This window comes from Cricetulus griseus, chromosome 7 (genome assembly GCF_003668045.3).
Source record: "Cricetulus griseus strain 17A/GY chromosome 7, alternate assembly CriGri-PICRH-1.0, whole genome shotgun sequence".
Classification (NCBI taxonomy): Eukaryota; Metazoa; Chordata; class Mammalia; order Rodentia; family Cricetidae; genus Cricetulus; species Cricetulus griseus.
Window position 1 is genome coordinate 83,301,719 of NC_048600.1, and position 20,417 is coordinate 83,322,135.

The 20,417-nt window shown below is 46.8% G+C and overlaps 1 protein-coding gene across 1 annotated transcript in view; it reads right to left on the reverse strand.

Annotated features, from left to right (window-relative positions):
• Dnah2 (dynein axonemal heavy chain 2) overlaps positions 1 to 20,417 on the reverse strand; it is a 109,740-nt gene that overhangs the window by 27,454 nt on the left and 61,869 nt on the right. The window contains exons 35-51 of the mRNA XM_035448122.1: positions 20,027 to 20,154; positions 19,539 to 19,691; positions 19,191 to 19,316; positions 11,843 to 12,061; positions 11,530 to 11,647; positions 11,182 to 11,318; positions 9,873 to 10,010; positions 9,632 to 9,790; positions 6,108 to 6,260; positions 5,826 to 5,917; positions 5,310 to 5,508; positions 4,949 to 5,173; positions 3,942 to 4,046; positions 2,412 to 2,600; positions 1,021 to 1,106; positions 750 to 880; positions 435 to 584 (exon numbers count right to left, since the gene is read on the reverse strand). Of these exons, the coding sequence (XP_035304013.1) occupies positions 435 to 584; positions 750 to 880; positions 1,021 to 1,106; positions 2,412 to 2,600; positions 3,942 to 4,046; positions 4,949 to 5,173; positions 5,310 to 5,508; positions 5,826 to 5,917; positions 6,108 to 6,260; positions 9,632 to 9,790; positions 9,873 to 10,010; positions 11,182 to 11,318; positions 11,530 to 11,647; positions 11,843 to 12,061; positions 19,191 to 19,316; positions 19,539 to 19,691; positions 20,027 to 20,154 (2,508 nt within the window). The remainder of the gene's footprint in view (positions 1 to 434; positions 585 to 749; positions 881 to 1,020; positions 1,107 to 2,411; positions 2,601 to 3,941; positions 4,047 to 4,948; positions 5,174 to 5,309; positions 5,509 to 5,825; positions 5,918 to 6,107; positions 6,261 to 9,631; positions 9,791 to 9,872; positions 10,011 to 11,181; positions 11,319 to 11,529; positions 11,648 to 11,842; positions 12,062 to 19,190; positions 19,317 to 19,538; positions 19,692 to 20,026; positions 20,155 to 20,417) is intronic.

The window sequence follows — 20,417 nt, forward strand, 5'->3', positions numbered from 1 at the left end:
GGACTAGGTGAGCAATTCCAACCAACTTCCAGGCCCTGGGCTTGGGGTCAAAGCCCAGGCTGAAGCCGAGGAACCAAGCAAGAGGGAAGAGGTTGGTACCCAAGGCTCTGAAGGTGATTAACAGTAACCTTCAACTTGCCCACTAAACACCCCTGTGGATAGGTGTGGTAGTGCAGGCCTGAAGTACCAGGGAGAGGCAGACAGGAGGGTCACCACAAGTTTAAGACCAGCTTACTCTAAAAAGCAATTTCCAAGCCAGCTAGGGCTACACAGGAAGACTCTGTCTCAAAACAAAAATGAATAGGTAGACAAACCCCACTGGCACAAGAACGTGTTGGACCAGAAAGGAAACAAATTTGGAATTTGATTTAGGAGTGTCCTTTGAAGGGAAACTTGAGGTGGGAGATGGAAGGGCCGGGAGTGGGAGCACTCACTGTGCTCGATGGCCTCTCGGAAGAGCACTAGCTGCATTGGCACCACAGAAGGGGAAATGTTGTACTCATTTAGGGCTGTCTCCATGGCTGTCTTCAATAATGTCAGATCTACCAGGTCTTCATAGACCTTGGGCTCCTTCATGAAGTCCCCTAGGCCATGGGAGAAGGGCATCAGAGTCCCCAATGCCTGGTCCTCCTAGAGGTTCCTTATGGCCATTAGCATCAGGAAGCCGTGCCCTGACCTTCTGACCCCAACCTCCTAAGTCCCAAAGTCGTGTGTGTCCGTCCCCCCCCCCCCCCCCGCTCCTGGCTCACCAAAGATGGGAGGACGTTTGTTGGGGCAGAGATTATGAAATGTGAGGTCAAAGAAGGAGCCGAGCTTGTCACTTAGGATGCCCATGAAGGCTTCCATGTCTGTTGCATCAACCAGTCTGTCTGAGAATACTCTGTGGGGAAACAGTTGGGGAGGGACTTGGGCTAGAGAGAAGGACAGTCCTAGGAAAGGGAGAGCCAGGCCAGAGGGGAAGGCTGTGGTTGGGAGTGAGGCCAGGGAGGTAGATCTGGCCAGGACACACAGACACATCACCTGAAACATTCATGGATCCAGAGTCTGGTGATGCTGGACTTGGTGTCATGGAAGTCCTTGTTGGCTCTCAGCATGCCCTGGAAAACCTGAAGAGGTTGAAGCAACAACTGGAGGAAGCGGAGGAAAGTGATCCTTGGCAGATCTGGAGGGCAGGGCAGGTGAGGGGCTGCATGGCACTTCAGGATAGGGTGGCTGTAGGCATGTGCTCTGCCATGGAATTGTCTTTTCATTTTTTTTCTAAAGATTTTATTTATGTATTATGTATACAACGTTCTGTTTCCATGTATATCTGCACACCAGAAGAGGGCACCAGATCTCATAATGGATGGTTGTGAGCCACCATGTGGTTGCTGGGAATTGAACTGAGGACCTCTGGCAGAGCAGTCGGTGCTCTTAACCTCTGAGCCATCTGTCCAGCCCCGTCTTTTCATTTTTAAGGATTAAAAAATAATTATGTATATGTATGTACATCTCTCTCTCTCTCTCTCTCTCTGTGTGTGTGTGTGTGTGTTTGTGTGTGTGTTGTGTTGTGTGTGTTGTGTGGTTGGTTGCTCCTGCTCTGCAGGAGACCACAGGGGCCAGAACAAAAACACTGATGGTTGTGAGCCACTCAAGGTGGGTGCCTCGGACCAAACTCATGCCTCTGCAAGAACTGAAAGCACACTGGGCATGGTGGAGCACACTTTTAGTCCCAGCATTCAGGAAGCAGAGGCAGGTGGAACTCTGTGAGTCTGAGGTCAGTCTGGTCCTACAAAATGAGTTTCACGACAGTCAGAGATACATAGTGAAACCCCATCTCAAAAACAAACAAAAAACCCAAAACCAACAACAACAACAAAAGAAACCAAACAGAACAGAAAACTCTCTTAATGGCCGACCCAGTCACCTCCCCAGCCTCTTGCTATGGCATTCTTTTGAAAAAAAAAATTTTATTTTATGTATATTGTATGAGTGTGTGTCTACATGTATGTCTGTATACCACATGCATGCAGTGCCTGCAGAGGCCAGGAGAACCGTAGTTACAGACGGTTGTGAGTCACCATGTGGGTGCTGGGAACTGATCCTAGGTCCTCTGCAAGAGCAGCCAGTGCACCAACCACTGAACCCCTGCTATGGAGTTCTAAGGCTTATTTTAAGAAAAAGAAAAGGCGGTGGGGGCACACGCCTTTAGTCCCAGCACTTGGGATGCAGAGGCAGGTGGATCTCTGTGAATTCAAGGCCATCCTGGTCTACAGAGTGAGTTCCAAGATAGCTAAGGCTACACAGAGAAACCTTGTCTTGAAAAACCAAAAAAAAAAAAAAAAAAAAAAAAAAAAAGAGGAGGAGGAGGAAGAAGCCATTGCTGAGGAGGCTGAGCCAGGTCAAAGTGGGGAGGTCAGACCAGCGCTTACCTTGGAGATGTCTCGGAGGTTGAAGAGGTAATGGATCTTGGCAGGTGTGGGCAGGAAGCGCTGCACCACGGTGTTGTACACATCCAAGGTAGCCTCTGTCACCACGTTCCCAATGGGCTTTACCTCCTCTTCAAAGTCCTGAAGCTTCTGGTTGATCATGGTACCAAATATGCGGGTGATCTGAGATTCCTAGAAACAGACCTCAAACTTATTTTCCAAGGTTCCTGGGCTGGTAGCCAGGGCCAGGGCCAGGGCCGGGGTGAGGCAAACATAGTGCTCTCTCCTCATGGGCAGAATTGAAGAAGCATCACAAAAAAATAAACAAACAAACAAACAAAAAACCCACTGAGGAATATAATCTTAAAAATAAAAACGTGTGGAAAATGTCCATACTAAACACAAACTAAAATTCTAAATAAAGATGGCTCGGTCGGTGCCAGTGGTTGGTTGCTCTGTCGTCTCAGGCCTCACTGTGGCTCAGTGACGCACTGTACTGATCGTACATACAGAATTCTGTTAGCTTGTACACGGAGAACTGTTTACATTAGTTTAATTTTTTTTAATTAATTCTATGTAACTGTATATGGTTCTACCACTCAGGCCCCAGGGATAGGGCTCAGGTCGTAAGGCTTGGTGGCAGGTGCCTTTACCTGCTTGACTTAATTTTAAAGAAAATATTTAATTAAGAACCAAGAGCAGTGATATACACTTGTAAACTTGGCATTTGGGAGGCCGAGGTAGAGTTATGAGGTTTTTTTTTTTTTCTTTTCTTTTCTTATTTATTTATTTATTTATTTAGCAATCATGTGTACAGTGTTCTGCCTTCATGTATAACAGTCCAGAAAAGGGCACCAGATCTCATTACAGATGGTCGTGAGCCACCATGTGGTTGTTGGGAATTGAACTCAGGACCTTTGGAAGAGCAGGCAGTGCTCTTAACCGCTGAGCCATCTCTCCAGTCGGAGTATGAGTTTTAAAGCCACCTGGTATTACGTTTAGTGAGACTTTGTCTCAAAAACTAAAAGAATATTTCTCCTGATGGTGTTTTATTTGGCTTTGCCATTTTTTTTTCTTTTTCTTTTTCTTTTTCTTTTTCTTTTTCTTTTCTTTTCTTTTCTTTTTTTTTTTTTTTTAGCCCCCTTAAATTTGCATTCACCTCTCCCTGACCTTGGTGCTGTTTATGGCTATTAGCTTTGTAAGGTCCACCTCCCTGGGTTTATTTCAACCCCAGGCATTCTCTGTGCATGGAGAGAGACCACAAGCTCCACATTCCAGAGCCAGCAGGCCAAACTTTAACCCTGCAGCTGTCCTGGCTCAGGAGATGCCCAGGGCTTCTACAGAGGGCCCCCACCTCTACGGGTCACAGCTCCCTGGAAGCATATCTGCTCAAGGCTCAGCTGCCTGGCTTGATCTGCTCCCTCAATCCACAGGCCTGGGGTGGTTTTCCCTGTACATGATCTGCTCCCTCAATCCACAGGCCTGGGGTGGTTTTCCCTGTACAATCCCCAGCCCCAGCCCCTGTGGCCTCACAGTGGGGAAGGTCATGTTGATAATGTTGAAGCGACTCTGCAGCCTCGGGGAGATAACAGTCCGTCCTCCCCCTGGAGGGCCCATGGCAGCCATCAGGAACATGTCCTAGAGAGTAAAGACAAAGGGGGGGGAACAGGTGGGGCGATGAGAGGCAGCAAGGGTAAGGATGCTTCACCATAGCTGGGACAGAGGACCCTAAATGTTTCTGACAGAAACGGTACATGTTTTTGTTGTTTGATTTGGGGTTTTTTGTTTGTTTGTTTGTTTGTTTGTTTTATTCAAGACAGGGTTTCTCTGTGTAGCTTTGGAGCCTGTCCTGGAACTCGCTCTGTAGACCAGGCTGGTCGAAATGGTACCTGTTTGAGGTGCTAGACACTTTAGTCGCCCTGACCTGATCATTATGTATCACAGTTGGTGTTTTAAAACATCATGCTGGTTGATCACAGTGGCACATGCCGTGAAACCCTGAACTCGGGAGGCAGAAACAGGAGGATCTCTCTGAGTTCTAGAGACCAGCCTGGTCTACATGGCAAGTTCCAGAACAGTCAGAACTACAACATAGAAAGACCAACCCCCTTTTTAAAAAAAGAGAAAAGAAAGGAAAAGGAAAAACAAAAAAGAAAGAATCCAGTAAGGTACTCATGACCCCATGAGAGGAGGACAGAAGGGAGATGTCTGGGCTGTGAGTGGGGAGTTACTGTTACTCCTCCATGGGACAAGGAGGAGTCTGTGAATGGAGTTAGGACCTGGCTCTGAGGACATATGAGTGAGCAGAGGAGGCCTGGAGGCCGGGTGATGTGAAGAACAAGACTGTCAGGTCACCAAGGATAGGGCAGGCTCAGTGGGGAGAGTCAACAATGGGGATCAGTAGCTTGAGGACCAGACAGATGGGTCCTCAGAAATTAACAGTGCGTTCCTGCCTGGGGAGGAACAGAGGACCTGGCACCCAACGGAGCAGGGACAGAGCCCACCTAGCACAGGCGAGAACAAGGGCTAGGGACGCTTACTCGAATGTGCTTGATGCTCTGCTTCAGTCGATCATACCAGAAGCCATAGTCGATCCAGAGGCGAATAAGCTCCAGGGGTGGTTGGGACCCAAACAAGTCCTTAGCAGGCATGTTTAGGTCATCCATAAAGGTGATCATGCTTTTGCCCCCAAATGGCACATACACACCCTTGGTTCGCTTCTCCACTCTGCTCTCAATGATGCTCTGCACGTTGTTCGACGTAGTCTGCCAGCAGAGCACAGAACAGATGTGAGGGGTCCCAAGGGAAATTAATATGGGACCATGAAGGAGTGGCAGCTGAGCACTTGAGTTCTGGGAGAGAGCAGGTGGCAGAGCTGGTAGCCCAAGCCCTCTGACATACCTGTGCAGACATGTTGACAACGAGCACCGACCACTGGCTGGAGGGCAAGGACTGGAGAACACTCTGGGCTATGGAGGTCTTTCCAGTTCCTACAGGACCCACCAGTAAGACAGGATTCTGGTTGGCCACCAAGGTGCTCACGAGGTAGTTGTAACGGACAGTATCAACAGTAGGTACCATGATCTTATAGAAAGGGGCGCTAGGGAAGAAAAGGATGGTGTCTCAAGGACCAGTGGCCCAGTTCAGTTCTCATTCCCATCTTCCTCCTAGCGTTTATCTTCTTCTGGGGTCACCACGGTCTAATCACCAGGCCCTGACTGCTAGGTCCCCGGGGGGGGGGGGGGTTGACATTCTCCTTGAAGTCCTCTAGATCTTACTTCCCAAACCCAGTCATCTCTTTGCTGGAATTGCTTTCACCTTTCACATTTCACCCTGGCTTCTGGCCCCATCACTCTTGCTCTATCTGCCACCGACTGCAGTGCTAAGCCCTACACAAAGTCCAGGGTCTACTCTCACTTTGGAGGATAACGCCAACTCTTGGGGAGCTGCTCCTCAAACGAGATCCAAGTCCGCATCTTGGGGCTCACGAAGTATTCATACACTGTGTCCTAAGAAAAGTGTGGGAGTCATGTTAGCAGGCCTTCCTTCAGCTCTTACCAGGCAGAGGCAGGGTTTGAAGACTGATAGGGGAAGAAGAGAGTGGCAGAGAGGTGGAGTCTGAAGTCAGAAAGTGTCTGAAGACCAGAGATGTCCTAGAAAAATAGGACATACAGGGCAGGTAGCTTTAAGAGCCCTGACCTTATTGGGAAACGAGCCCTCAATTTCTCGAAGGTAACTGTCAATCTTCTTGCGTCCATCCTCATCCACAGAGGCACACACAGACCAGATCATGCTGAACACAAATGTCATCTCTACCATAGTGGTATAGTTTTCAGTATCAGCTGGGTTCACCTGGGTAGAGAAGAGAAGAGGTTCAGGAGTCCAGAGTGCTGAACTTGCCTTAGAATAAGAAACTTCATTCCTCAAGATACAGGAGCCACACCTGAGAGAGAGAAGGATCTATTGTAGCAGATTGCCTCGAAGGCAAATTAACTACCTTCTTTCCTGGCTCCAGGTGTAAAATCTCATGGCTGTTTTCCAAATGTCATTCAAGTTCATCTACATGGATTTCCATTTACATGTTCTACTCACTGATTTTAGATAAACCTGGGGCTCCTTACATCAATGCAATTGCTCAGAGCTGCCTCTAGGCTAAGTCATAAGAACACAATTGTCATCTGGCCACATCAGGCCTACCCTGGAGCAGCACTCAAGGGTGTGCAAAGAGACAGGTATGTGATGACCTGTTTGTAACTGCCAATGGCCTAACATCTACCGTTAGAGGAAGGGAAAGTGAAATGCAGGGATTTACCATGGAACAGTACACAGAAGCTAAAGCAACCGAGTGCGTCTGCACACAGCAATACACAACTCAACATCATGGTTTTGGTTTGACAAGCATGTTGCATGTACCACAAGCCATTTCTTGGCTTTTTGTTTGTTTTGTTTTGTTTTGTTTTGTTTTTGAGCCCCAGCTGTCCTGGGACTCGGTATGTAGAACACGATGGTCTCAAATTTACAGAGGCTAACCTGTCTCTGTCTCCTAAAAGCTGAGATTTAAGGCATGCACCATTATGCCACACCACAGTCTATTTCCTAAACAGGGCAACATCTATGGATACCTGTGGGGTTTTAACATCAACAAGCATTTTTGTTTGTTTAATTTGGTGTATGCTGTGAATATATGTTTCTCTTATTGGTTGATGAATAAAGCTGTTTCAGTCAATGGACAGGCAGGATTTAGCCAGGTGGGAAATCCAAACAGGGATAGAGAAAGGTAGTAAGCAGGGTCAACAAGACACCATGTAGCTACTGAGAAAACAAGAGGCTCTGGCATCACTGGTAAGCCAAGACTATATAGAGATACATAGATTAATAGAAATGGGTTAATAATTAAGAGAGAGCTAGCCAGTAAGAAGCCTGAGCCATTGGCCAAACAGGGACTAAAAGGCCACTGGCAGGACAGAAACTTCTGTCAAGATCACTGTATAGCCCAAACTGCCTGGGATTCCCTATGAATATCTACCTGGCTTTGAACTCACAGAGGTCTGCCTGCTTCTGCCCCAGAAGTCAGGGGGGAGGCAGAGTCAGGGGGATCCCTGATGCTTGCTGGCTAGGCAGGCAGTCTTGCCAAATAAGGAAGTTCCAGGTTCAGTGAGAGATCTAGTCTCAGAAAAATAAAAATAAGATGGAGAGTGACTAAGGAGACAAAGATACCTGATGTTGACTTCTGGTCTCCACACGCACACATGTACACACATACCCACGAACATGTGCACACACCAAATAACATAACTAACTAAATATTAAGTTTAGCCAGGCATGGTGGCATACACCTTTGGCAGAAGGCTCCAAGCCAGCCAGTGCTACATGATAAGACCCTGTCTCAAAACAAAATTAAGTTTAAAGCATTCCGACTCAGTAGCAGACACATCATATTTAGAGCCTGTGTTCTCTCTTCTCTGCCGGGGGTGGGGGGGTGGGGGGGTTACATGGCAGATGCTGTTGTTCTGGGAGTATTCGTGGAGCCCAGAGGGCTGCCTAGCCGGCTCTTGGTGCTTCACTGGGAAACAGCCCACCAACTCGGCACTTTCCCATCATCTCTGACATACCACAGGGGCACAGCCAAGGGCAGAGCTGGAGAGCCCTTGGTAACAGATTCTGGATAGAGATGCTAATGACTGACAGCAGATAGAGACGCTGATGACTGACAGCAGATAGAGATGCTGATGACTGCAGATAAATCTCAGCACATGGCACATGCTTATATGGGAGGCAGAGGTCTGGGGCTTGTCATGAGTTTGAGACCAGCCAGGACTACACAGAGAATGTAATATAAAGACAGGATTACAGGAATCTTTCCAATGTGGAATGATAGACTTGGTCTTATATCAGTCCTCAATCATCAAAATATAGACTAGAAAGTAGGTTGAGAATCTCTGGCCTGTAAGATGAGCCAGGAATTCATAGGGAGGGGGCTCACCTCTGCTGTCTGAGAGGTCTCAGCATTCCCCCAGGAGCCTGCAGCAGTCAGCTGGCCCCTGCTCCACCACAACAATGTGTGACTGGAAGGCAGTGATAAAAATATTTTGTAGACATGCACTGGACAAGCATAACACTGAAAAAGGTATTGCCAGCCATACCTTTTCCTTTTTTTTTTTTTTTTTTTTTTTTTTTTTTTTTTTTTTTTTTTTTGAGACAGGGTCTTTACAGTCTACATAGCCCTGACTATCCTGATATTCATAATATAGATCAGGCTAGGCTTGACCTCACAAAGATCCAGCTGCTTCTGCCTTCTGAGTGCTGACATTTAAGGCATGTACCAGCATACCTGGCTCAGTTTTCTTTTTTAAGTGGTTTTTGTTCTTTTATTTTGAGGTAGGGTCTCATTGTGTAGCTCGAGCTATTCTTGAACTTAATTTACAAACCAGGCTGGCCTAGAACTCATAATATTCCTACTTATGTCTTTTAAGTGCTATGATTACAGGTGTGTGCCACTATTCCTGGCCATGACGTATAACTCACACTGTCAGAGATCCTAACTGCTGTTCATTATATATTAATAGTTTTGTTACCTGGTAACATCATTAAAAATAATGAAAAATATTTCTAAGGCAACGATTTAATCTCAACAACAACAAAATTATTTTTTCGGTTTTTCCTCCCCAATTCTAAATGGAACAAAATTTTTCTGGAACATCAACTCATCTGGAATTTTCTAGAACTTCTCATCAGAAATGGTATACCAAAAAATATCAGCTGTGTTTTCAAAGTACAAAAAAACAAGGAGTGGAATGTTCTTCCTTCCTTTCCTTTCTGCCCTGTGCATGTAAGGCAGGTCCTCCGCCATTAAGCTACACTACTAGCCTGGATTCTTAGTCTGGACTTTCACCCCAGTAAATGTTCAAGCATGTATATCTTTTCATTCATTCATACTCACACACACACACTCCTCCCGAGCCCTTCTGTCAGGCAGAAGCCACACACACACACACACACACACACACACACACACACACACACACACACACACACACGCACGCGCACGCGCACACACACACGCGCGCGCGCACACCCCTCCCCACCCACACGGTCAAGCTGAAGCCTCTCCATTTGATAAGTTCCCATTGTTCAGATTGAAGGAATTTCAGGTGGGGTTGTGAGCCCTCCCTTTGGCCCCTGCCCCCATTTAGCAGGCCCCCAGCTAAATGCTTTCTTCTTACCCCATTCTCTGGTGTGGCCAGGACTGAGTAGAGCTTACAGAGGGAGATGATGCCGCTGTACTCGGGGACAGGCACGAGCTCGTGGCAGTTATCCTTTTTGAAGTTCAGGATCTTGTTAATGAGCTTGTCAAACATGCGCTGAAGGGGCTCTACTTCCGCCTGAATGTGAGTGAGAAGAAAGGCTTGTCTACTGTTGTTTACTATGGCCACCCTAGTCACTTCTCCTCAGTTCCCTCTTTACCTTTGGCCTCTTGTCCAGCCATGATTGAACATAAGGCTTCCAGCCCAGGTCGACATAGTCAGTATAGACCATTCCACAGCGGGACACCGTGGCTGGAGAGGCCACAGCCAGGTTCTCCACTTCAAACAAGAGAGACACCTAAGGATACAGACTTTTGTCAGAACCTCATCATCTGGACCACATCCATTAATATAAAAACACCCCAGAATTAATGCCTTAAGGTATACTTGTATCAAGGAAAATGAGACAAGAAGAATAATGACCCAAGGTTTATAAATGGTGGTTTGAATAAGAATGGACCCCATGGGTTCATATATTTGAAAGCTCAGTCACCAGAGAGTGACACTGTTTGAGAAGGATTGGAAGATGTGGCCTTGTTGAAACAGGTGTGGTCTCATTGAAGGAAGTTACCACTGAGAGTGGGCTTTGAGGCTTCAAAAGCCCACACCAGACCTGGTGGTCTCTTTGACCCTCTACCACTGGATCAAGATATGGCATTCTCAGTTCCAGCCCAGTGCCTGCCTGTATGCCACCATGCTCTGCCATGATGAAAATGGACTAAACCTCTGAAACTGAGCAGGCCCCCAGCTAAATGCTTTTTCTTATAATAGTTGCCTGGTTCGTGGTGTCTCTTCACAGCAACAGAACAGTGATTCAGACACTGTCTAAAAGAAATTACAGCTTATTCAAATTTATCCTTAGGAAAAAAATCACTCTGGCTTGCACAAAAGAGAAGAGTGGGTAGTGTATACCTATAATATGGCATTTGGGAGGTATAGGCAGAGGTGGGAGGATCAGGAGTCAAGGTTATCCTTAGCTACCTAGCAAATTCAAGGCCAACCTGGGCTAACATGAAATGCTATCTAAAATGAAATAAAGAGAGGGAGGGAAAGGAGACAGGGAAGGATGGAGAGAGGGAGAGGATAAATTAAAAGGAAAAGGTAGGTGTGACATCCCATGAGATCATAACCTTGGCGGAAATGAAACCAAGGACAGCCTGAGTCTATACAGCCTGATTTCTAGGCAGAAAGTTCTTTTCTGTATAGTTTGTTCCATGGTAGCAGTGGTCCCCATGTCTCCTGAGCTGGACATGGAGCCCAGAGCCAAGGCCAGGTAAGTTCTCCCACTGAGCCCACCTTCTGCCTGGGAAAGCTTTTCTTCAAGTACAGAGTTCCCTGAATCCACATCTTCCTCCCTGCTCTCTCTCAGATAATTGGCTCTCAGGATGCAGGCCTATACCTCAGCTTCCCCTCCCATCCCCACACTGCCATCTACAGGGCCCTGAGATTCCTCCACATGGCATCAGCACCTGCTCGGGCATTGAGATGCGTTCTCCATTGATGAGGGTCAGTACTTTGTTGTCATCCATGACAGAGTTCATGCTTTCAATCCACAGTGTGTCCACAGGGCCATCGAAAAGGATCCATTTCTCATCTGGCTTCTCATCTTAGTGGCAGACAGTTGATAAGGAAACCAAGAGACACCCCTCTTCCTTTCTCCCCCTCTCCTCTTTGCCCCCTCCTTCACCCCCTCCCTCCCTCACCAGGCACTTCCTTGTCTTAGGATCTTTCATCCTTGTTTCCTGTTCTCAGAGTCCCCACTCTCTCTCAGGAGTGAGCTGCTCACATCTCGCTCACCCACCCTACCCACTGGATACCTGCACACGCGGCCCTCATGACACTAGACAGGATGCCGTCTGTCCACTCATTGGTGCTGAGGTCATATTCTCCATACAGCTCCCCTAAGGACAATGCCTTTGGGTTCAAAGGGAACTCCTGAAAATGATACCAGAAGGGACTTTTGAGGCTCTGGCAGCCCAAACTCCCACTACCTTTGCCCCATACTCCAACCCTCTCTCTCTCTCAGGTTCTTGCACTAGTTCCTTGCTTGCTCATCAATCCCAGGCCTCCTTGGATTCAGGTCTGGCGCCTCCCAGCACCTGCTAGCCATGCCAGTATCCCACTGCACACCCTGACGATGTTGAAGTTGGGTTCCCCAGCACGGCACAGGCAACTCAGGGAGCTCTGGAGAATTTTCCAGGAGGTGGTCTTGCTGCTGCCCGTGCCACCCACAATCATGGAGGAGTGGCGAGAGTTCTTGGTTTCATACAGCTGGAGAACCTTGGTGAGGGTAAATTGTGTGACCTGCAGGCCCATGTCTCGGATCTCCTGCTCAATGGTGTCCCGTAGCTGAGAAAAGCAGAAGAAAATGTATGAGTCATTCAAGGGACTTTCAGACTCCCTTCAGAGCCTGGGAAGATAGATTTGAACCAGAACATAGGATGCTCTAAGGTCCTTTGCACTCAAACTAATTCACTGAGAACTGGCTAGTGAAAGAGGTAAGATATTGAGGACTAAGGATATAGCTCAGTGGTAGGGTGCTTGTCTATAATATGCAAGGCCCACGGTTTGATCCTAAGTATCAAGGAAGGAGAGAGAGAGAGAGAGAGAGAGAGAGAGAGAGAGAGAGAGAGAGAGAGAGAGAGAGACAGGAGGGAGGGAAGGAGACAGAAAAGGAAGAAAGGAAGGGAAAGGGCACTCAGGCAAGCTGGCTACATTAGAGCTGGGGAGACAGCTCAATGAGTAAGAGCATTTGTTACTCGAGCATGGGGCCCTGAGTTTAGACCCACAGCACCCACATAAAAATCTGGACATGGCTTCACATGGACATGAAACTCCAGTGCTATGGCAGCGTAGAGACAAGAGGACCACTGGGGCTTGCTGATGACCGGCCATGTTCTAGGGTCAGTGAGAGACCCTGTCTCCAAGGAGTAAGGCAAAGAGTGACAGATCAGGCCAGCCTATGTCCTTTTATGAATGTTGTGTATATATACTCATGCACATATACTATACACACATGTATGTGTGAGCATGTATGCACACACACACACACACACACACACATACAAATACACACATGTATACACAGATGCATTCATGTACATACTCATGGGAGAGCAAAGGATGCCGGGCTCTAAAGTCAGACAGCCTGGTTTCCTAGCTTTCAGCTTTATAATTTTGTGTAATTTTTCCTCTGGGAACCCAGTTTCCTCATATTACAATGTCTAGTGTAGGTCTACACATTTTTTCACATTATTCAACAAATATTTATTGAGTCTCTATGGCATCGTGCTAAGTACTAGAGATACAGTTGGGAACAAAATAAATTTACCATGTAGGAAGACCTCACTGTCCTGGGCTGGAGAGATGGCTCAGCTGTTAAGGGTACTGGTGGCTCTTTCAGAGGACCCACATGGCAGCTCACAGCCATCTATAGTTCCAGTTCTGGGAGATTCATTCTCTTCTGGCCTTTTCTTTTCTTTTTTTTTTTTTCTCGAGACAGGGTTTTTCTGTAGCTTTGGAGTCTGTCCTGGAACTAGCTCTTGTAGACCAGGCTGGCCTCGAACTCAAAGAGATCCTCCTGCCTCTGCCTCCAGAGTGCTGGGATTAAAGGCTTTCGCCACCAACACCCGGCATCTTCTTTACTTTTTAATAGTGTTTCTTTCTAAAAGTTTGTTTGCTTTAAGAATGACAAGATTGTGTAGAGGCTAAAGGCATTTGCTGTGCACCATGGTGACCTGAGTTTTTGGTCCCCAGAACACATGTAAATATGGAAGGAGAGAATCAACTCCACAAAGTTGTCCTCTGGCCTCCACACATGTGCTCTGGCATGTATGCCCATCACATACATCACACACACACACACACACACACACACACACACACACACACACACAGACACACACACACACAAAATCATATCATAAAAATTTAAAGCTTGCTTTGTCTGATACTAACAGTTATCACTGTAATCAGAATACTTAGATGAGTAAGTTCCTTCAAAAATTTTGAGGCAGATTCATGGACCTTATTCCATTAGTGTTTCCACGTATTATATGTGTGCTCAAAAGAAATGTCTATTCTTTGATTCATGAGTGAAATTTCTTTAGATATGAATTAATTCAAAGTTGTCCAGTGTGTTGTTGAAATCTTCTGTGACAGTGATTTGTAGTCAGCCTGATCTACTTACGAAGAAGTTGAGATTGTCATGTGACTGTATTTATTTCTCCTTACAATTCAGCTAATTTAGCTTTAGTTCTTTTGAGTCTATCATTAAGTACATCCAAATTAGATCTGTTTTATCTTCCTGGTGAATCGGAAGTTTTATTATCATGAAGTGACCCTCTATTTCCAGTAAAGCTTTTTGCCTTAAAAGCTATGTTGTCATGGTTCCCTCGCTTTCTCTGGATGACAAGTTAGCTGGCCGATGTCTTGGATTCCTCTGGTCTTTGTCTTTAAATCTCAGGTGTATCTCCTGTATTAGCATAAGGATGTGGACTCTTCTTCCAGACTGTTTTGTTTTCCCTAAGGGCTCTAAGTTGCTCACTTGTTTTTTTTCAAGATGCTTATCACTAACCTGACTTCAAACTCTGCTAGGCTAGTTAATCATGTCAAAAAAAAAAAAAAAAAAAAAAAACTGCCATCTCAGTTATCCATTTCTTTTTTATAAGCAGTCCTCCTAAAGTCTCTGGGGGGTTTTGGGTTTGGGTTTTTTTGTTTGTTTGTTTGTTTGTTTGGTGTTTTGTTTTGTTTTTTCGAGACAGGGTTTCTCTGTGTAGCTTTGGAGCTTGTCCTGGAACTCACTCTGTAGACCAGGCTGGCCTCGAACTCACAGAGATCTGCCTGCCCCTGCCTCCTGAGTACAGAGATTAAAGGCATGCGCCACCACCACCCGGCTAGCCTTTGATTTTTTTGTTTTGTTTTGTTTTGTTTTTAGTAGAGGAACGGTTCATTTTCTGTAGTGGTTTGATAGCATTGATCTCAGCTGGATTGCCTTCTCCCTCTGCCCATCATGTGACTGTCACCCTGCCACCCCTCTTCACCATCATCCCTGACGTCAGCTAAGCATGATTCTTGCTTCTTGCATCTGCTTCCCGAGAACCTTTCATGGTGCCTGTGCTTTAACAGCCACATTCTTCTCTTACGGCTTTTGGACACATTAGAGTCTTTGTGTTGGCTTGTTTTTGAATCAGCATTACTGAAGATGTAGCTGAGCTGGCCTCCGATGGCTGGCATAGAATTTGAAGTCAGAAATTGTTTGCCTCCGGAATTTTGAAGGCTGCTCCATTAATAACATACTTATTATTGAGACTCAGAACAGACTGCTTTTTGATGTTGTTGTTGTTTTAGCCTTTTGCCTCTTGACTCTGTCTTTTCCTTTTTGGGAACTTGTGAAATAGTCTCCTTGTTCAGTGTTTTAAAGTTTCACAATGGCAGCCATCATAAGGATTGACCTAGCCCACATTTGTGAGAATTCTCCTTTAGCTGTGGGGACCCCATTCCTTCCATTTTCTCTGTTTCTACTTTTGAAATTACTGGGATGTTATCTTGCCTACATTTTTCTTTAAATCCTATCTCTTTCCCCCTTTGTCTGATGGTTCTCCGACATAGTCCTTTCTTAATGACATTTCACTAGAATTTCATTTTCTGATAATCCTGAGAGTTAGTTGCTCATTTGTTTTAGTCTGGGTGGCGTCTTGGCAGCCCAGGTTGACCTGACTGCATAGACACAAATAGCCATCCTCTCTCAACCTCTTGAGTACTGGTGTCTACAGAGGTGTTCATCACTACCCAGCTGGGACAACTGGTTTTGTTTTTTTTTTCTTTTAAATGTTTGCTATACTTTCCTCCCCCGGGGCTGTCTATTTTCTCCAATTGGCTCATTTTTGTTTGTTTGGGCTTCCTTTGTTAGAGAACTCAGGCCCTCCAGGTACCTAAGTCCTAAGTAGATAGGGCTGCAAGTCAGATAAGGATGCACCCCTCCCCTGTCCCCAGCCCCGCCACCCCCAGTGCTTTTGCAGTGTGTGTGTGTGTGTGTGTGTGTGTGTGTGTGTGTCGGAGAGTAGGGGGATCAGCCTGACTATTGTCACTTTCTCTGAGTCATATATTAACTAAGCTCCAATCTCTTACCCACAAAGTGACTCCTGCTATGTGGCAGGATGTCAGATGCCCACTCCCTTACTTCTGTTGTGGACCATAGGTCACATATTGACTAAGCCTGCTGCCTTGTGATATAAGAGCAACCTTTTACTCAGAGACCCTAAAAAAGTGGCACATGCCTTTAATGCCAGCACTAGGTAAGCAGAGGCAAGCGGATCTCTGTGAATTTCAGGCCAGCCTGGTCTGCAGAGCGAGCTCCAGGACAGGCTCCAAAGCTGTCCCGAAAAACAAACAAACAAAAAAGTGGACACCTTGCTTCTTCTCTCAGAGCTGACACTTCCCTTCAGAACCCTAACCATCCTGTTTTCCTGCATTTAAAAACCTCTTGCCTGAAGAATTTGACTCAGTATCCCCACTCTTTTTCTCTTACCTCCTCCCTCCCAGTACTAACACCTAAGATCTCATATTACAGCCTCCTCTTTCATGTTTATTGAGCTTTGGTTTTCTGCTCCCGTGTGTGTGTGTGTGTGTGTGTGTGTGTGTGTGTGTGTGTGTGTGTGTGTGTGTGTAATAATAATATATAATTACTATATATGTGGGGGTTATTGTACACCCCAGGCTGTCCTCAGATTCCTGATGTAGCCAAGGTTAGCCTTGAATTCCTGATTCTCCTTCCTCTACTCTCCTGAGTTCTGTTTATGACTGGGGAAGATGAAAAAAATGGAAGCTCTGAGTGTTGGCGTGGGGCTTGTAGACTGTGAACAGAGCAGTCCTGCAGGTGATACATCTGAGGCCTTCTTGCCATGGTTTAGTCATTCCTCTCCCCAGAGAGAATTCTCCTGTCTGGATGCCACTGTTGTTTATGCTGAGAGATGAAAGAAAGCAGAAGGTCTGAGCATCCAATCTGCAAATGTTCCCACAGTTAATGCGGCTCACTCCTACCCATACCTGCTGTTGCCTAGGACTGACACATGCTCTTTCATCTTCTAGTCCTGTACCCAGCAGGGGAGGCAGAGTCACCCAGGGTCATTAAGACACCAGATCTTAGAGATACAACTGTTTGCAACTGCTTTTCCCCTCTGAGACAGAGTCTTGTTACACAAATCTGGCTGGCTTCAAACTTCCAAAATAGGATCAGGCTAATCTCAAACTTGTGGTGATCCCCCTACCTCTACCTTCTGATGCCGGAACTACAGGTGTGTACCTCCACATTTGGCGGAGATCTAACTACTGAAACAGTCTGCCTCAAAGGCCCTCCTTACTTCACTGTGCTCCCTGTCCACCCTCACCGAGATGCCACAGATGTCAAACTGGAATCTCCACCCTGCTTGCCCCACTCCCAGATCCCTCAGGGCTGGGCTAAGGGCCTCCTCCTCCTCCCTTCTCATTCAGTTTCCTCTGCCCTCTGGATGTGATGAGCACACCTTAGAAGTTAGCTTTTTTTTTTTTTTTTTTTTTTTTTGAGACAGGGTTTCTCTGTGTGGCTTTGGAGCCTATCCTGGCACTGTGCTCTGTAGACCAGGCTGGCCTCGAACTCACAGAGATCCCCCTGCCTCTGCCTCATGAGTGCTGGGATTAAAGGCTTGTGCTGCCAACGTCAGTTTTTAGCACCGTTGCCATGTGTTACAACTGACTTTCGTTAGCTGGAAGTCCTCTGTCCAAGAGTTTTACTTTTACATTTGAAACAAAGATTTATTGTTTTGATGCGTATGTATGTATCTGCGTGAGTTTATGTACACCATACACATGCAGAAGACTGAGAGAGGGCATAGTGTCCTCTTGAACTTTAGTTACAGGCTTTTGTGAACTGCCACATGGGTGCTGGGAACTGAAGCTGGGTCCTCTGCCAAGGGCAACGAGTACCCTTAACCACTAAGCCATCTCTCCAGCCCTTAAATTCAACATTTCTTAAGAACTGTGGAGATCTGGCTAGTCTGGCACTCATCGTCTTCCTGCACCACCTCCAGAGGGTGTTGAGATTGTTGACGTGCAAAAACATGCCTGGATGTTTCTACAGTTCTAACTCACTCTTCCCGATCCAGTCTGCTTAGTCTCTTGTTCCTGGCTCACAGCTTCTCTCTTATTTCCTTGAGAAAAATATTAAAGAGAGCTATCTGCAAAGTCTTCTCTTAGTGTTCCACTATCGGAAGCCTCCATCAACGGCTGCCGCTCTGCCAGCCCTTGTTTTCCCAGCTTCCATCCTGAATCAGGTTTGCATTGCCATCTGGGCTCTGCTGCCCATTCGCTTTGCCGGTCATCCTTCTGGGCCTGAGCGGAGGCTTAATTCCTCCAGAAATCACTCCTCTCCGCTTCTGCCAGTCACGGAGGGAGGGGGGGCACTGACAACCTACAAACCACCCACGATGTTAAACTTCAGGTCTTAAATTACACAGCAGGATAAATGATAACCGTAAACAGTGTGAGGCTGAGCTGAAGAAATCTCCATGAAGCTTTGCCCTCTCTCCCATCACCAGGGCTCAGACTGTTGACTGAGGGTGAGTCCCTGTGGACTGAGGCTTCCACAGCTTGGGGCTTTCCGTTCCAACTCCAGGCTTGGGCTGCTTTCCTCCTTATCCCTGGTGCCTTAGACTGACAAAGTCTCACGGAAAAAAACAATATTGGAACTTACTTGCCTCTCAAAGTCTCTTCATTCATTGTCCCTGCACCAAGGCCCCTGAAATTCCTGCCATTTTAGCAATGCACAAAGATGATTTTTTTTTAATGTTTTAATCCAGTGTTTTAGCAGTTTCAGCTGAAAAGACAGCTCAGAGCATGAGAACTGACATAACACAGAGAAGGAAGTTCTTGCAGTTTCCTCTGCTCTCACATACCATACAGCTCCCAGGGACTCTCCTCAAAGTTCCTGCCACAAGGACAGGAAAAGCAGGAGAGGGCTAATGGATATAGCCAATATAGCTGAGGTTTCAGTGAATTCAAGGACCTGCTGAGTAGAAGTAACTTGAGCCAGATGTGGTGACCCACACGGAGGCAGAGGCAGGGCAACCTCTGAGAATATAAGGCCAGTCTGATCTATATGGGGAGTACCAGGTCAGCCAGGGATGGGGGAGGGGTGGGGTGAGCAGGTAAGCCTGCAGGATATGAGTCCGAGAGGAAGCTGTTTGTGTGTGTTCAAGGAGGAGCCAACTGTGTCATTCAGTCACACCTAGTGGATGACAGAAGTTCAGGACATCACACTTTCTGTTCCCAGATGCACAGTCACAGGGAGCTTATTAAAGAATAAATACTGGGCCAGTAAGACAGCTCAATGGGTGCCAAGCCTAATGATCTCAGTCTCATCCCCAGGACCCACTTGATGGAAGCAAGAGAACTGCCTCCTAAGTTGTCCACACACACACACACACACACACACACAAAATACCTTGCCATAGTCTATGACTGGCAGCTCAATGTTGGGGAAAAGGTCCTGCACAATGGCATTGAACAATGGAACATCCCCTGATGTCAGCTTGGCAATGTTCATGTCCCTCATGGAGAGCAGGAGAACCTGTGTGGAGGAAAGTGAGACCTAAAAACAGTGGCTATGCCAGAGCTGATCCTCAGCAACACAACAGGGACCACACAGAGGTCGTGGGACACGTAGGGTGTGTGTGTGTTCGTGGAGTATCTCTATCTGAAGAAGGAAGAGTCTGAAAAACTGTCATGAAGACACCATTAGACCAGTGACAACAGAGGAGACAAAGGTCCAAGGGCCATGTGCCTGGCTCACCTCCTCATCGGATAGATCCGGCTGTAGGCGGCGCTTCTTGCCCGCATAGCGTAGAAGGGAGGTGAGGGCACGCAGGCCGAAGTCGTAATGGTCCTGTTTGGAGAGCTGCTGCACAGCCAGTGAGTACAGTGTGTACACCTTCTTGGCCAGGATCTGGGAACCAGGCAAAGAAAACAATGGCTTATCTTCCGTAAGTCCCCTTTTTATTTGGGAACAGTTACAGACACAAGAATTTAGGTCAGGGACTTGAAGCATCTAGAAGGTGCTCTGGACACTGCTAGGAGATCTGTGGATGGGCTATTACGGGTTAGTGACATCGTGGAAGGGAGACCCCACTCCCTCTGTGCTCCTCTGGCTTCACAACCTACTGACAGTAACTCTAAGTTCCTATTGGGATAAATGGATTGTGAGTCCTTTGGGGGCTCCTCTGTCCAGGGAATAATTTTGCAAGGGAAATAATAATTGGAAGGGTTAGATTATCAGAATACCTTGCAGTTGCCAAAGCCCTCGCCAAAGAGAATGATTTCGGCAATAAGTGTAGAATCGGGCACCACCATGGCAATTGGGCGGAACATGGACTTTAGGTTTTCTGGAAGCTCCGTGCGGCCAGCATAGCCTGGGGACAAAGTCCTTTGTTTTGACCACATTTCCCTGTCCTCACTTGGTCTCCCAAGCATCTCACTCTGCCCAACCTTTACTCTACCCCTAACATTCTCTGGGGCTCCAGCTCCAAGCTGCAATCTCTGCTCATTTCTGCCTTGGCTCCCCCCTCCTCACTTTCCATGTGACAGTCTCCAACTGCAACCACAAAACTGTTGAGTTCTGCCCTGTAACGCTCACAACTGTGGCTCTGATCTGATGTTCTCCTGGACCCCTCCC